Source organism: Lissotriton helveticus, chromosome 3_2 (genome assembly GCF_964261635.1).
Source record: "Lissotriton helveticus chromosome 3_2, aLisHel1.1, whole genome shotgun sequence".
NCBI classification, from domain to species: Eukaryota; Metazoa; Chordata; class Amphibia; order Caudata; family Salamandridae; genus Lissotriton; species Lissotriton helveticus.
Genome location: NC_136062.1, coordinates 380,831,966 through 380,849,107, shown reverse-complemented (window position 1 = coordinate 380,849,107; position 17,142 = coordinate 380,831,966). Strand labels below are relative to the sequence as shown.

General features: G+C 45.7%; 1 protein-coding gene across 1 annotated transcript in view; it reads left to right on the top strand.

Moving 5' to 3' along the window:
* Window positions 1-324: 324 nt before the first annotated feature.
* The window catches only part of LOC144826010 (catalase-like), a 101,555-nt gene continuing 84,737 nt past the window's right edge, over window positions 325-17,142 (top strand). The window contains exon 1 of the mRNA XM_078684249.1: window positions 325-471. Coding sequence (XP_078540375.1) covers window positions 439-471 — 33 coding nt within the window. The 5' untranslated portion in view covers window positions 325-438. The remainder of the gene's footprint in view (window positions 472-17,142) is intronic.

Here is a 17,142-nt window from a genome sequence, read left to right as displayed (position 1 = left end):
CGGGATAGTGTTTGCATTGCTGCCGTGTAAAGGTTTTCAGTTATCAGTCAAATGAACCTGGGTCGTTGTTCTGTTACCCTACCCACCATCAGTACGGTTCCAAAAAATGAAATTTTTTAAGGTGAGAATGAAAATCACCATTGTCAGCAGAGGGTAGTTAGGCCAATGTGTATAGTCCGGGGTCAGGCGAGGACAGGTCTGCAGCCCTGGTCCGAACCCGCGTCCCCCGTGTCAGTGCTCATGTGCCAAGAAGGATTTGGCAGAGTAGAGCTGGGAGTGGCCGCGCCTCAGCAGGAGGAAGGGCCGGGCGAGGGTGGAGCAAGAAGCCCCGGTATATAACGGGCTGCTTGAGAGCCGCTTCCACCGCAGATTAACAACTTTTTGTGGTGAGATCGGGGTTGTTGCAAAACGCTGTGACAGGACCAAGCCTGCTGCGCCATGTCGGTGAAGATGTGCCAGAACGCCTCTGGGGTGAGTAGCACGCGCTGGCACCACGCGCTCCCCGCGCGCCCTTCGGGACGCCGCGTGGCCACCTCTCCGTGCCAGGCGCGCCCCGGGGCGCTCCGCGAGACCCCCGCGCGCTGCAAGTGAATGCTGTAACTACGCACGCGCTGCGCCACAAGTATACTGCTGCGCGTTGGGCTCAGGACCCCTCATCACCCCGTCCCTCGGCTCGCATACTTTGCATAGGTGCTCTCTTGGTGGGTGTGTCAGGTCTTCATGTTTCCCCTTGTTAAGTGCTGTAGACTCACTCACAGTGATGTTATTTCTTCACAGTTTGTAACTCTGCAATTAATGACAGGATGAGCCGGTTAAAAGTAGAGAAACTAGAGGAAACAAATCTTGGGCTGGGCGTGCCGATCAAACTTGAAATGGGGCAGTGGCGTCCCTAATGCAAGCAATGAAATGAGACTCCAACCCCCTTGTTTGGTACGAAAAAACTACCACTATTGGGGTCCAGTGGCACCCTTAGAACCCTGGGCCCCGGTGCCAATGCACCTGGTGCACTGCTAGTAGCGACGGCTCGGGACTAAGGGAATGTGACATTGGATCATCTCCGGTGCGAGCCTCACAAATTAAACACAGTCTCAATCTGGGCCACTCATCAATGCCTCCGTCCAGAATCCCTGCGGTGAGTAGAGTGGCCGGCGCCAGAAGCACTGAAGGGCCACGCACTCACGCAGTGGAAATGCTGCATGCACATACGTTTGGTCTGCTCCAATACACTGCAGTATTACTCGCTGCAACACGTCGTGTAGACTGAAAAGGATCTGCTTGACACACGGTCGTACTTGGCTGCTGTTGGGGCAGCGTGGGCGGAGGGTCCCTCAGCCCAGCCCCATCGTAAGACATCCATCCTGCCCCTAGACCTACTTGTATACTGCTGTGCCACATATGGCTAGACCAGGCCTGCCTCCCAGGCTAGGGCGTTCGACCTTGAATCGGGGGAACTGGGTTCGAGTCTCGGCAATGACGCTGGAAATTCTGGGCAAATCCCTTAATCTCCCCGTGCCTAACGAAAATGAATGTGTCCTCATGTAATGCAACTGGTGCTATGTAAAGCACTCTAATACCCAATTCGGGTCAAGTTCGCGCTATATAAAACTCTGTGTAAAAAATAAAAAAAAGTTATTCTGTGGATTTGTGTCTCACTCTCTTTCCAATCACTCAGCAGTGAATTATATTGGAGAGTATCTGACAAGGCTGCAACTGACATATTTTCAAGTGATGGTGAATTATATTGGGAAGATGTTGCCTATCGTCTCCAATGGCGTGTTTCCTGCATCAAGGAGTTTTGTTGAGTCCTTTACTATTTGTTTCCTATTTCTGGGGTGCACGCTCGTCCATCGCTCATTGTAAGGGGGCTGTGTAGTTTGTGTGTGTGTGACGATTATGTGGTTGTGACGCAATGTTGTGCTCAAGTGGGTGCACGTATGACCGATGTCTATTAGGATGGGTCACGATTTGCTTTTTATCATCCAGTCCTTATGAAAAATAATATTGCCGTCTATTAGCTGAAAAATCCTAGGTTGGCCTCAATAAAGAGAAGCATTTCATGCCCTGAAGGGTGGCAAACCTGAGCCCCTTCAACGAGGGATACCTTGTCTCCTCGCACTAACGTGTTGCTTTGTTTGTACTTTTATGAGAGGTACAGAGGGCCACAGTCGGATGGTTTTTAATGTTTGGGAAGTAGGTACCGGAGTGGGAATGACTGTTACAAAGACAAAACAACTAGTCTACGGAATGAAAGTCTTGGATAAGAAGGAGAACATTTAAAAGTTTAGGAATATAAAATTAGAGGCTGAATGTTAAGTTGGAATCCCCAGCTTGCCTCTTTGGAGCAGAACAAGTACAGCGAAGAGAATATAGAATAGTTCATGAGAGGCCTCAACTCAACACATCGGCCTGCGTCAGGAGCCAAAAAACACAAGCTGGTATGCTAGAATTTAGAAAATCCCCCTCCTCTTCAAGACTTGAAAACCGAATTTAGAAAAGCTCTAACCTTCCCATTAAAATTTAGATTTTTCCACCTGTAACTATAAATTACATTAAATATTTGTATTTATTTGTTTGAAAGTTACTACATCTATTTATTTGAAGTATACTTGTTTCTGCAGTTTTTATGTATTTTGAGGCTGAAATTATAGAAATTGTTTAAGCCGGAGGTCCCCCACTTACAGTAATAAGTCAGTGGGGGTGCCCAGATTCAAGTTATGATTCAGAGGGGGGCCACACAAGTCAAAATGTTCAGTACCCTATAGAACGTGTTCAGTAGCATTGCATCTCGCTCAGGGGACTTGAAAGTCTAAAATAGATGCAATTATATAGATTTGTATGAAGATCATTGTATGTCCTACAAACGTGGACATTTGCGATCTTTGGCAAATGGTGTAAATGTGAACAAAGAACTTTGCTCTTCCATTTGGTTTAACATTACACGTTCATCTATGATCCACGTACACATTCATATAGTTGAATACATTTAATTCAATGGCGGATTTGCCTCTCATTTTATTGTACGGTAGTCATGGCAGAAATGTGAGATGTTAAAATCCCCCCATTGAGAGTCATTTAAGGGCTCATATAGAGAACGTTGTAAGTACAATAAAATGTGTTAAATGCGTGATAAGCACTTTGCCACACATGTATAATATTTTCCTAGTTTAATTTAAAATATGACCATACCGTCTGACGCTGTGGGGCAAAACCTTGTTTTAAATTTGAACCTCTAACTGTATATTCCATTTCTGCACTGTATTTCCTCATGTAAAGCTAAACTGGTAATTCCAGGGGCCGACTGCACTAATGACTGACCCCTCCTGGGGGGCTGGACACAGGGCAGGGCTCCCGGCCTGGTTTACCACCAGCAGGGTGTCTCTCATGCCAGCGTGAAGCATGGGTGGGCATCCTGCAGAGGTTATGCAGTATTATCACACATTGTCCATCTTTCTCTAGTTCAGAGTTAGGCTCTCCTAGGTTGACAACAAAGTGATACTTTCCAGTAAGGAGCCAGCAACAACCCCGTCCTGGTGAAAAGTTGAGGTGATAGTATTGGCTTCTAACTAGTGGAAGCTGCCTTAACAAAAATGAAGTCAAATGCCCGGACTTTTTACAAATCATACAGTGCACCATCTAAGGCTCATTATATTCTAGTTAACAAAGATGGCCCTGGAAATGTGCAGTGTAAGGACAAATTAACTTTACGGTATGCGGCGGCCATATGGCACTCATCCCGATTTTTACACCATTCCTAAATGCTACATATTGTATCAAACTAATAATTTATAAATCATTTAATACCACCCGTTTTGATGTTTTTAAGCACTATTATTTGTCAGTTTATGGATATACTCAGGGCCAGACTAGGGGACAAAAAGCTGCCATGGGGAAAATGTTCAGACTAGCCTAGGATAGTAGTCCTCTACTCGTTCTCTCTGTCTCCCATCTCTCCTACCCTCAGATGGAGATCTGAACTTTCTCTCCTACATCCTTCTTCCTCCTTTTTTTCTCTCTTGTAGCACCCCTGATCCTTCTACAGTTTAGATGCCCTGGCAGCGGTTCTCGACTTTAAAAAATGGCCTTTAGTGAGTCCTGCCGGGGAAATGCCCGGTAGAATAAAAGGCCTGCACTCACTTAGGTTTGTTTCTCTACTGCTGCAACAGTTATTTGTTTTATGGATTATGAATTTGCTACATTGTATAAAAATAGGAAGCTAAGAGGGAGTAAGAAAATGAACACAGAAGCAAACGAAGGAAACCCTTATACCAAGCCATACATTGAAGACACTGAGACCCTCTGAATAGGCGACTGGGTGGGAAAGTAACTGAGCTGGTCCTGAACCAATAGCCTCCTTTTCGGCCGTTGTTATGAGGTGTTTTCTCGTTGTGAGGACATTAGGGACGGATTGAAATCTCGGCGGACGGGTTATTCCATCGCAGCAGTGACATATAAATCCCATTATATCCTATTTGATTTATATTTCAGAGGACAGGATGTTCGTCACCATTGTAACGAGTAACCTGTACGCTGAGATCTAAATAAGGCCCTTAGTTAATACATGCTCTGTGTATGTCCCTAGTGAGAGGGTGTTGTTTCTGTGTGCGCTGCATTCAGTTGCACCACAGTTAGGGTCCTCGTTGTATTGAGTGTCAGAGTGTGTATTGTCAGTGAGTGGGACTCTTTATCACTAAGTGTGGTACACTCCCATCATTTGTCTGACACATGAGCATTACTCTCCTATTAATATAAGACCCCTTTCTACAGATACAAGAAGTGTGATTCCTTCAATGTTGGCCTGACTGTCCCTTGTTGAAGGAGGTGGAGGTTCGCTGATACGTTTCGGTGTGAGCTAGAGGTGTGTGTGCCTATAGCAGGAGGGACTCTTTGATTAAGAGATGCATTGTAGTGCATCCACACTGAGTGTGACACGTTTCAGAGTTATTGAACGATGTGTACCCCAAGACAAGTCTCGAATACTCAGTCTGTCGCTTTTTATCTAGGAAAGGTATCAGCTTTGAAGCATTTCATGATATCCTTTGGAAAGTAACTAGTACTTTGTACTGGATAAGAACAGTGCTTGCTGTCCTTCCGTGTTTTCTTTATTGTACCTGCTCTGTGGCTGTCCATCCAGTCATTCCTCTCCTCCTGGTTACATTTCTTGTATGTTTGAGGTTATACTCTAGTGGTGCAACGAGGTGTTTTAACACCGATTAGTTTACGGTGCAGGAAACTGCAAACACGACGGAACATTTCAACATTTTCGCAGAGGATGGGTTTGTTCCTCTAACCTTGACAGCCTCATCTTTCAGCTACGTGTTGGGTTCAGCACTTCCTGTACAGAAGGCTTGTGCGTTACCAAATGTTGAGGGCGTCTGAGTAAACTGACAGCTCCAAACCGGGCTCCATATATTGCGGGCGAGCATCTACAATCTGAGTATCACTTCAGTACAGCTCATCAGCGCCTATACTGTTGACGGACGCGGCCTTGGCGCGGCCTTGGGAGGGGAAACGGCCACTACAACGAGGCCGTTTCAACGAAAACTTTAACCACGCATGCATTACAACGCATGCGTGGTTACAACGACAGCCTTTATGTTATGTTATGTTATATTATGTTATTGGTTTTTATTGTGCGCACAGCTACTCCAGCTAAGGAGCGTCCTGGCGCATGCTTTACCACGCATACTTTTACTACGAGGTACGTAGTAAAGGCATGTGTGGTAAAGGGTACATATAAAAAAGGGGGGTTGGGGGGGGCTTCCCCCCCCCCCCAAAAAAACTTACCTTTAGACGTGATGTGCAGGCAATCGGCATCGCAGAGGAAGGAAACGGACGTTTTTTTTATTTTACTTATGACGTCACCACGCTAAAATACGTGGAAAAAGATAGGCGTGTAAATAGCATTCCGTTGTAACGTATGCGTGGTAAAGGCATGCGTTACAACGGAGTTCGTTGAAAAAACATACAACCCCTTGGGAGCATCCTTAAGCTTTGTTTCTGTCTCAACTGTTGCAGAAGTTCCTTCTATTTATATTTTCCCTTTGGAATGAATGAATGTTCATAAAAATAAGATTATGACCAGCCTGTCACATGATGTACACAGGAGAATATTAAGAATGAGTCGAACTCAGAGGTGTGGCGCCGCTGCCAGGGCGACTGACTCCGGCATCTGGGGATCACGGTTCGATCCCCGGCTCAGGCAGCAGGTTAGCCCAGCACCATGTGACTCTGGGCAATAGCTCGCTTAATCTTCCCGACTGCCCCCAGCGCCTAGAGACCCTTATGGGTGATTGTGCACTTTACAAAAGTGGATTATTATTACTGTCTTTGCACCGAGGTACTACTTACTATGGTGTTTTGGCAACACTACTTCGCATTCCCAATAGAAATACCATCTGGTTAAGGTTAGGGAGACCACATCAGGTGACTATGGACACTGACTCTAAACCTGAACTTTTCACCAACAAATCATTCATTTTGGGTAATCTGAGTAGTTTAATGGGAGAAAAACTACACTAAAACAACCAGAACACATTGCACTATCACACAAGTCTACGACTGGAAACTGGGTCTGCAATGACCTGCAGGGAGCGGTTTACCCTAGCTGGGTCCCCCTTATATTACCGCTGCTGCTTTTACCTACTAATTGGCTGAATGCACCCATGACCAAAAAGTTACAAATGCACTCAGTGGGAACGTAAACAGAAAAGTAAGTGGTTTAGAGGAAGGAAGGAGCAACTTGAAGAGCCAATAATTATCTGTCCCTGTAATTATTTCTCATGAGACAGATGCAGAAAGATCCATAGTCTGTAACTGGTTTGTATATTTCAGCTAAGCAGGCTTACCGGTTTTGCTTTTGGATTTCTGCTGCAGCAGTGAGGAAGCAGGGTTCCAGTAGGTGGAGTTCATGAGGGCTGTAGACACGTTGGTGGGTAGGTCTGCCTTTATGAAGTGTGCTGTGCAGGCACCTCATACCGTCCCTGCCTTCCTGCCCCTAAATGCATAGGCTGCTCCTGTGTAACAAATACCCCAACTCCCTTGATGCTGGGACACCTCCTCGCCAATCCTCTCTTGGTGGTAGTGGGTTCTCCTGGACCTATTCTATCCTACTTTCAAGATTTTTAAAGTGCCTGGTTACCCAGAAGTGCCTCCCAGCACAAGAACTAGTCACTGGCCTCCTGTCAATGCACCAATTCAGACAGAGGAGCAGTAGCAGCTCCTCTGCTAAGGCAGGAGTGTCGCCCTGCTGCTTTTTAGCAGTGAAATAAAGATAAAATATAATGATAATAACTCGCGCTATCATTTTTTCTGCTACTTCCGCGGCTTTGCTTGAGAGGGCGGGGGTAGGGGAGGAGTGATGGCACCCTCCTAAGTGCGCATTACAGCCTGCATGGAGAACACATCCAGATTCCCAGCCAGCGTCTGAGCATCGAGACTCAGTGCTCAGACCAATCACAATGCTGGTAAGGCAGTATTGTGATTGGCTGACTGGGAGGCTGGGTGTGGTTCCTATTCAGGTCAGCGAGAGGACTACGGAGGTGTGGTAGTGATGAGTAGCTATGTGTTATTTTATTTTTTGCTGACCACTTCCCCCGCATCCTCCCATCCATCCCTCCCCCTCCCCCCACCTCCAATCCGTGCTGGCCACTTCTGCAGACTAGTTTATAGCAGTTTCTTACATTTTAATTCAGACTCAATTTGCCTCATCTGTAGCCATGGAGAGTTTCACAGATTTGGGGCAATGTATGCAAATGAACAGCACCCAGCTCTGGCATTCCTTATCTAACATTAGCCTACCTGCTTTTAGTAGCTAGCTTTAGGGAGCAGAGCTAAAAGGGCTGGCATGGCAGAGCTCTGCTCTTCAAGGGGTAGGACATTAGCCTGAAATGTATTAGCTGCAGATAGGTTTTCTGTCAAAGGAGTATTTCATGGTTGCAGAGATAGCAGTGGAGGGTTTGAGGAGTAGGCACTGTCACACCCTGTTTAGGGGCCAATGGTCAGACAGGGCTCTACTGTGTCCCAACCATAGTGCTTTTGGTCATTGGGACCTGGTGTCCTGAGATTCCCTTTGATAATCTCAAATCGGGCAGAGTCCTCCTGGCGTGTAGAGCATGATGGCTCTAGACAACATCACATGCTGCTACTACGCATGAGCTTTAAGGCTGAAGATGTAGAAGACCACTGTTTATCAATAGAGGATAAATGGGCAACTGGAAAATATAGTGATTTGATGTTGGTGACCATATCTCGTATGCAGTTATTCAATCTCTGGATAACAGAAATAAAATGATCAAATAAAGCCCTGAAGTCCGTAAGAATGAAACGCGTTGACTATGACCTGACACAAGGATTTTAAATAACTTATCAATAAAGGAGTTAATGAAGTAGGAGTCTGCAATATATGATAAATTGGTGTTCACAATCATCCATGCACTTTCAGCTTTAGTATTTCTTACTAATATTGAAAGTTATGCTGAGTCAATAGTATATATATATATATACATATATATATTCACTGAAAAAACCATAGGTTTCACACCAGTTATAGTTATCTGGAAATTTTACTCGCATAAAACCATTGAAATTCCCACGTTATAGTTAGTTGGACTCACTAACTTGCGCGTGCAATGCACTGCTGATGACGTCACATATTACATCACTCGTGACATGGTCAGTGACATCACTCATGACATCACTGATGACACCATCCAGTGAATTTGTCTTTCTGAAAAATAAGTAGGTTTTATATATGTATATGTAAAAGTTGATGGAAGAATACATGTTTAAAAAAGTGTCTAAATGACTGTTTTAAAAAAAATTATTGATTGGTTAACTGGCTTATTAAGTGCATCTTAGTGAATACATATATTAGTGAGTAATGTTTAAATATATGTATTAGTGTTTCACTTTGTGTATAAGTGGCTGCATGGGTTGGTGAGTAGCTACATGTGTATGCATATGGGTTATTAGATGTTTTTTTAGTATCAGTATGAGTGTTTGTATGGTTTGGTTGGGGGTATTACTTAGCACATAGATGCATGAATGACTGACTCGCTCTTTGTATGTGTTTTGAAGACAGCATATGTGCAGGACTGTATGGGTGGATGAGTGTATATGTGTGTGTTAGTGAGTGAATGACTGTTTCACTAGTGTCTTTATCAGTAACTACATATGTTTTAATCTAGTATATGTGAATATTGATGTATATAAGTGAGTACATGTGAGTAAGAGATTGTAAGAGTTCCTGTTTAAGTAAGTATGTGTTTCTATAAGTGATTGTTTAAGAGAGTAAGTATGTGTAAGTTTCCTTAGAAGTAAGGTGGTAGTGTATGTATAGCTGTATAAGCAAATAAATGGATGTTCAATAGTTTATTTGCATGTGTGAGTATGTGTGAGTATCTTTTGGATGACTGTCGGTGTGTAACAGGATGTATAGGTGTATCACTACATATGATGAGGGAGTATATGTATGAGTGACTATATAGAACTGTTGGTGAATGAGTGGATGTGTATATAGATGGTGGAATTATTGAATTGGTTGTTGTAACTGGTATGGGTATCCATTTTTTTGAAAATTTTTGTTTCTATTATTGAATGTGTTTCAAGGGTTACATTACAGTGAAAGGAGGTCTGTCACTCTGTCACAAGGATGGTGCCATCAGTGATGTCGTGAGTAATGTCACTGACCATGTCATGAGTGATGTAATATGTGACGTCATCAGCAGTGCATTGCACGCGCAAGTTATAGTGAGTCCAACTAACTATAACGTGGGAATTTCAATGGTTTTATGCGAGTAAAATTGCCAGCTAACTATAACTGGTGTGAAACCTATGGTTTTTTCAGTGAATTTAATAGGTTTTTTAAATGCTAATTCCTAACTATAACTGGTGTGAAACCAATGGTTTTTTTCAGTGAATTTCATAGGTTTTGTAAATGCTAATTCCTAACTATATATAGGGCCTCAAACCAATGTTTTTTTCAGTGAATTTCAAAGTTTTTTTATAGTAAATCTCTATAGGTATGAAATGTAATATTTTTCATAATGAATTTTATATTGTATATTTATGTAATACTATTTTTTTATGTGTATTTTTCGCTTTTTTTTTTTGCCTTGGTGCGCTCCCGGGGCGTGTACCGGTGAGCGCACGGGTAAGCGCAGTGTTACGGCGCGCCCCGGTGCGCGTACCGGTGAGCGCCCCGTTAGCGCTATTGCCGCGAACGAAAACATCATCGTGACGTATCGCGTAGCCGCGTAATGCGTCTTATGACGCACGGTGTAAGCGCACCCGGAAGCGCCCGAGCGCATACGATCGCACAACGTAAGTGCCGCCGGGCGCGCACCGGGGCGCGTAGCGTAAGCGCGTCGGGTCATGTGACCTGAAAATAACACTTTTCATTGGTTCAGAACAGTTTTGGTTTCCAAATGATGAAAGCCCGGGTCATGTGACCTGAAATTAACACTTTTCATTGGTTCAGAACAGTTTTGTTTTCCTCATTCTCACTTTGTTCTTTGAGTGAGGAAGACCTGTTTTCATTCATTAAGAAATGGCTACAGTAGCAGCAGCAGCAGGTGCATCTGCACGACCACCACCACCACCACAAGGACCATCACAACACCACATTGGTGGTGAAGAGGAGGAGGATGAGAGGAGGTTCCTGCCTGAAGACAGTCCCCCTTACAAACCGAGAGAGCACATTGTGTGGGAGTTTTTTAAATTCCCAAGAGGTCAGAAAAAAGTCAATGCAGCAAAAGTGACTTATCTGATCTGTGGCACTGAACTTTCCAGGGGGAACACTACAAAAAAATATTATTTTGGTAACTACACCATGATTCGCCACATGCAACGCAGGCGTCCTAACAACTATTCTGCGGCAGAGGTGAAAGAACTGTCCCGAAATCTTCCCCAATCTTCTTCAAGAAACTCAACAAGCAAAGAACCCACTCCATCAGGTCCAGAGACAAGGGAGATGGTCCCAAACATCCAGACCAAGTTTGGTGGATACAAAATCATTTGTATATTTTGTGGAAAAACAATTACCTATGGTGAGCAAAGTACTACACTCATCAACCATGCTGGTGATAACCACAAGTGCCCAAAGAAACCTTAATCTTTTCCTTTTTTTTTTTTTTTTTTTTTTGCTCCAGTTGAGCTGTTTACAATTCCCTGTTTTTTGTTTCTCCCCATAAAAAATATAAAATTGTTCATAAAAGCCAAAAAAAGTAAAAAATGTTCAAAAAAAACAATAAAAAAATATAAAACAAAGAATAAAAAAAACAGTTCTTTTCAGAACTACCTCCAATTTATAAAAAAAGCTAATTTTTAAAAAAACTCTGTCATTCTTTTTTCTCCATGGTACGCTCCCCGGTCCGCGTACTGGGCGCTCCCCCCGCGAAAATCGGAAAAAATAAATTCTTGCCTCGCGAAGCCCTTTTATGGCCCCCACATCAAACCTATGGGGTCAGGGGGGGGTCTACCCTGCCCCCTTTTGGTCATTTCCCCCTTTGTTTTTGCCACCTCTTGTGTCTCAATCCTACCGAGACACAAGATGGCGGCTGCTCCGGACTGTTTGGAATGTTGACAGACACCCGAGAGCCAATCAGCTTTCCGCTCGCGAACTCGCGTAGCGCGCTGGTACGCGCCCCGGTGCGCATACCGCGGCACGCTTATAGATATATATATTTTTTTGAACCTAAATTACTCAAAATCCACTGGAGCACATATCTTGAGACATAGCAAAGGCACATCGGGCTACCAGTCCCTACAATTTTGCCAAGTTTGGTGGAAATCCATTCAGCCGTTCGGGCTAAAAGTGAGTCCAACCGCCCTATGGAAATTAACATGGGGAAAACACGTTTTGGGACCCCCCTTTTATTTCGGCCCCCGCTTGAGGAATCCCCCCAAACTTTCAGGGAAGGAGCAGAGCGGAGCGGGCCATCTTCTTTGAGAAATTTGCGAAGATTCGTCCACCGGCGCCAAAGTTATTCCCAATAGAATGTTGCGGATTTCCTATGGAAAGTAGATCCTAACTAGAACTACCTACTGGCGACTGCCAGTAGGTTATATATATATATATATATATATACATATATATTCAAAACCACAAGTTGCCCTGTTTGGGAAGCCACACTCGGGAGGGTTAAAGCACAATTGCTGCCCGTGGCTCTGTGACAGTCTGCTCCACGCCAACCCCTTTGCTTGCCAGACGCGTTTCGGGCGTGGCTGTCGCCCTTTCTCAATGGCTGCACAAATGGAAAACAAGACTTCTCTTTACACACCTGCCTTTATTCAAAATTATTCAGTCCCGCCCATGTGGGCTGTTGCAAGGCATTCTGGTTGATGTAGTGCCTGCCCAAAAGACCATTGCAGGTGTAAGCCCCAGTGGGCGTCTCAAGGATTCCAACTTGTAAAAATGTTTACCCAAGTGGGTTGGAATGGCATGAAGAGGCGCTGACACAAGTCCAATATGTACAGGCAGCTCAGGCCCCTCTCGTTCGTTTCGCCGCTCTAGTTGCTGAGCAACGACGATCCGCCTTTCCAGCGGCGGGGCTTCCCAGCGACCGGACCAGCCGCTCAATTTATTCAAAACCACAAGTTGCCCTGTTTGGGAAGCCACACTCGGGAGGGTTAAAGCACAATTGCTGCCCGTGGCTCTGTGACAGTCTGCTCCACGCCAACCCCTTTGCTTGCCAGACGCGTTTCGGGCGTGGCTGTCGCCCTTTCTCAATGGCTGCACAAATGGAAAACAAGACTTCTCTTTACACACCTGCCTTTATTCAAAATTATTCAGTCCCGCCCATGTGGGCTGTTGCAAGGCATTCTGGTTGATGTAGTGCCTGCCCAAAAGACCATTGCAGGTGTAAGCCCCAGTGGGCGTCTCAAGGATTCCAACTTGTAAAAATGTTTACCCAAGTGGGTTGGAATGGCATGAAGAGGCGCTGACACAAGTCCAATATGTACAGGCAGCTCAGGCCCCTCTCGTTCGTTTCGCCGCTCTAGTTGCTGAGCAACGACGATCCGCCTTTCCAGCGGCGGGGCTTCCCAGCGACCGGACCAGCCGCTCAATTTATTCAAAACCACAAGTTGCCCTGTTTGGGAAGCCACACTCGGGAGGGTTAAAGCACAATTGCTGCCCGTGGCTCTGTGACAGTCTGCTCCACGCCAACCCCTTTGCTTGCCAGACGCGTTTCGGGCGTGGCTGTCGCCCTTTCTCAATGGCTGCACAAATGGAAAACAAGACTTCTCTTTACACACCTGCCTTTATTCAAAATTATTCAGTCCCGCCCATGTGGGCTGTTGCAAGGCATTCTGGTTGATGTAGTGCCTGCCCAAAAGACCATTGCAGGTGTAAGCCCCAGTGGGCGTCTCAAGGATTCCAACTTGTAAAAATGTTTACCCAAGTGGGTTGGAACGGCATGAAGAGGCGCTGACACAAGTCCAATATGTACAGGCAGCTCAGGCCCCTCTCGTTCGTTTCGCCGCTCTAGTTGCTGAGCAACGACGATCCGCCTTTCCAGCGGCGGGGCTTCCCAGCGACCGGACCAGCCGCTCAATTTATTCAAAACCACAAGTTGCCCTGTTTGGGAAGCCACACTCGGGAGGGTTAAAGCACAATTGCTGCCCGTGGCTCTGTGACAGTCTGCTCCACGCCAACCCCTTTGCTTGCCAGACGCGTTTCGGGCATGGCTGTCGCCCTTTCTCAATGGCTGCACAAATGGAAAACAAGACTTCTCTTTACACACCTGCCTTTATTCAAAAATATTCAGTCCCGCCCATGTGGGCTGTTGCAAGGCATTCTGGTTGATGTAGTGCCTGCCCAAAAGACCATTGCAGGTGTAAGCCCCAGTGGGCGTCTCAAGGATTCCAACTTGTAAAAATGTTTACCCAAGTGGGTTGGAATGGCATGAAGAGGCGCTGACAAAAGTCCAATATGTACAGGCAGCTCAGGCCCCTCTCGTTCGTTTCGCCGCTCTAGTTGCTGAGCAACGACGATCCGCCTTTCCAGCGGCGGGGCTTCCCAGCGACCGGACCAGCCGCTCAATTTATTCAAAACCACAAGTTGCCCTGTTTGGGAAGCCACACTCGGGAGGGTTAAAGCACAATTGCTGCCCGTGGCTCTGTGACAGTCTGCTCCACGCCAACCCCTTTGCTTGCCAGACGCGTTTCGGGCGTGGCTGTCGCCCTTTCTCAATGGCTGCACAAATGGAAAACAAGACTTCTCTTTACACACCTGCCTTTATTCAAAATTATTCAGTCCCGCCCATGTGGGCTGTTGCAAGGCATTCTGGTTGATGTAGTGCCTGCCCAAAAGACCATTGCAGGTGTAAGCCCCAGTGGGCGTCTCAAGGATTCCAACTTGTAAAAATGTTTACCCAAGTGGGTTGGAATGGCATGAAGAGGCGCTCACACAAGTCCAATATGTACAGGCAGCTCAGGCCCCTCTCGTTCGTTTCGCCGCTCTAGTTGCTGAGCAACGACGATCCGCCTTTCCAGCGGCGGGGCTTCCCAGCGACCGGACCAGCCGCTCAATTTATTCAAAACCACAAGTTGCCCTGTTTGGGAAGCCACACTCGGGAGGGTTAAAGCACAATTGCTGCCCGTGGCTCTGTGACAGTCTGCTCCACGCCAACCCCTTTGCTTGCCAGACGCGTTTCGGGCGTGGCTGTCGCCCTTTCTCAATGGCTGCACAAATGGAAAACAAGACTTCTCTTTACACACCTGCCTTTATTCAAAATTATTCAGTCCCGCCCATGTGGGCTGTTGCAAGGCATTCTGGTTGATGTAGTGCCTGCCCAAAAGACCATTGCAGGTGTAAGCCCCAGTGGGCGTCTCAAGGATTCCAACTTGTAAAAATGTTTACCCAAGTGGGTTGGAATGGCATGAAGAGGCGCTGACACAAGTCCAATATGTACAGGCAGCTCAGGCCCCTCTCGTTCGTTTCGCCGCTCTAGTTGCTGAGCAACGACGATCCGCCTTTCCAGCGGCGGGGCTTCCCAGCGACCGGACCAGCCGCTCAATTTATTCAAAACCACAAGTTGCCCTGTTTGGGAAGCCACACTCGGGAGGGTTAAAGCACAATTGCTGCCCGTGGCTCTGTGACAGTCTGCTCCACGCCAACCCCTTTGCTTGCCAGACGCGTTTCGGGCGTGGCTGTCGCCCTTTCTCAATGGCTGCACAAATGGAAAACAAGACTTCTCTTTACACACCTGCCTTTATTCAAAATTATTCAGTCCCGCCCATGTGGGCTGTTGCAAGGCATTCTGGTTGATGTAGTGCCTGCCCAAAAGACCATTGCAGGTGTAAGCCCCAGTGGGCGTCTCAAGGATTCCAAGTTGTAAAAATTGTGGTTTTGAATATACATATATATATATATATATATATATATATATATATATATATATATATATATATATATATATATATATATATATATATATATATATATATATATATATATATATATATATATATATTTTTTTTTTTTTGGGAGAGCGCACGTTAAATATTAATTGTGCCTGAACTTACCTGGTGTGCCGTTTTTTCCTTGATACCGAATTTGGAGGTGAAGGAGGAATCATTGGTGAAATAAAGTGTGGCGACTGCGGCCACCTACGGCGCCAGCGTTGCTAGGCTGAGGATCGTTGAAGCAGTACTGTTTGGGAGATATATATATATATATATATATAACCTTTGTTTTGAAAATGATATCCGGCCAGTTCCGGTTGGGAGGGCTGCACCGTCACACAATTGTGGATTGTAGCACTAAGACTGTCTATGTGCCAACAAAGGAACAGTCTTTTGGAATGTAATGTGACTGGAGGTGGTTTGTTCGGAGACTCACTGGAGAGTTTTAAAAAAATTGCACAAACGATGTTGTGAGGTGGAACCTACTCAAGGACATCAATTAAAGCGAAGGTACTACGAGTCCCAGAATGCTGGACTTAATGTGAGGCCCACCAGAGGGTGAAAAAAGACTGAAACCATCGCTTATCTCTGCCTCATTTTTATGCAAATGCCCGTGAACAAGGAGAATGGACTCCGAAACGCATAGGGTTTTCTGTTAATTATCTGGACACTGCATCGGTTTCCTGAAATAAAGAGCGCTGCATGTAAATGTGGTACTTGCCTGATTCCGGAGTGCGTCCTCGCAGGTGGGTAACCTTTGCTTTGAATACATATATGTATACGCTTACACGTCAACTGTACATTGTGTTTTTCTGACTATACATGATGGTTCTGCAAGGATGGATCGGAATGAAATTTGGGCACAACAGTGTGTTAGAGTCCTTATTTTACTGTGAGAAATATACTTGAGTTGATTTTGGTGTAAGGAAATGTTTAATTTATGTTGGGACTTAAGGATGGAGACGGGTACAGAACTCATTGCATTCCCTTCTGGGCTTCCTGGGTAAGTAACACTAATGCTGATATGCAGACCACAGCATCAAGACTATAAAGTTGAAGTCACAATAGTAGAATCTTGATCACTACCCATCTGGGGCCGTATTACTCATACATTGCATTTTTCCTTGTGCCGGGCGCACCATTTAAAAGGTGTGCCCAGTGCACTCAAGAGAAATGCGCCGCATCATGGGGAATGCGCCGCCTTGTGGGACAGCGTGAACTTATTATTGTGAAAAACAGAGCGGTTGCTGTGTATCCACTCTGTGTTTTCACAGTGCAGACGGCAACCCACCTGCACTCAAATGGGATTGGAGCTCCCCTTGCAGGTGGGCGAAGTGAGCGACTGAACCTTCCTGCACAGGGTTGTCTGGCCGATCTATGGGACCCTCTTTTTCTCTCCACAGGGATGCGGTCAGGGGGCGCACTGACAGTACGCCACCTTAAAGGGTGCGCACTGTCATTGCGCCTCCTGAGAGCTGCTTTGCCTCTGTGCGCACATTTGCAATACAGCATGGACACAATGTCAAAGGTATTTCCTCATTTGCATTAGGCCACTCCCCCATTCAAATGAGGGTACCGCCAATGAAGATAGTGCTGGTGCTTTATCATTTTATTTTCAAGTGTCTGTGCCCCCTTCTATAATGCCAAAGTGCCCCGCAAGCACGCAAAGCGGGCACAAATGCCCGTAGCACCCCTGAGGCACATCTATAATTCGGCCCCTGGTGTGTCTTGCCTGCT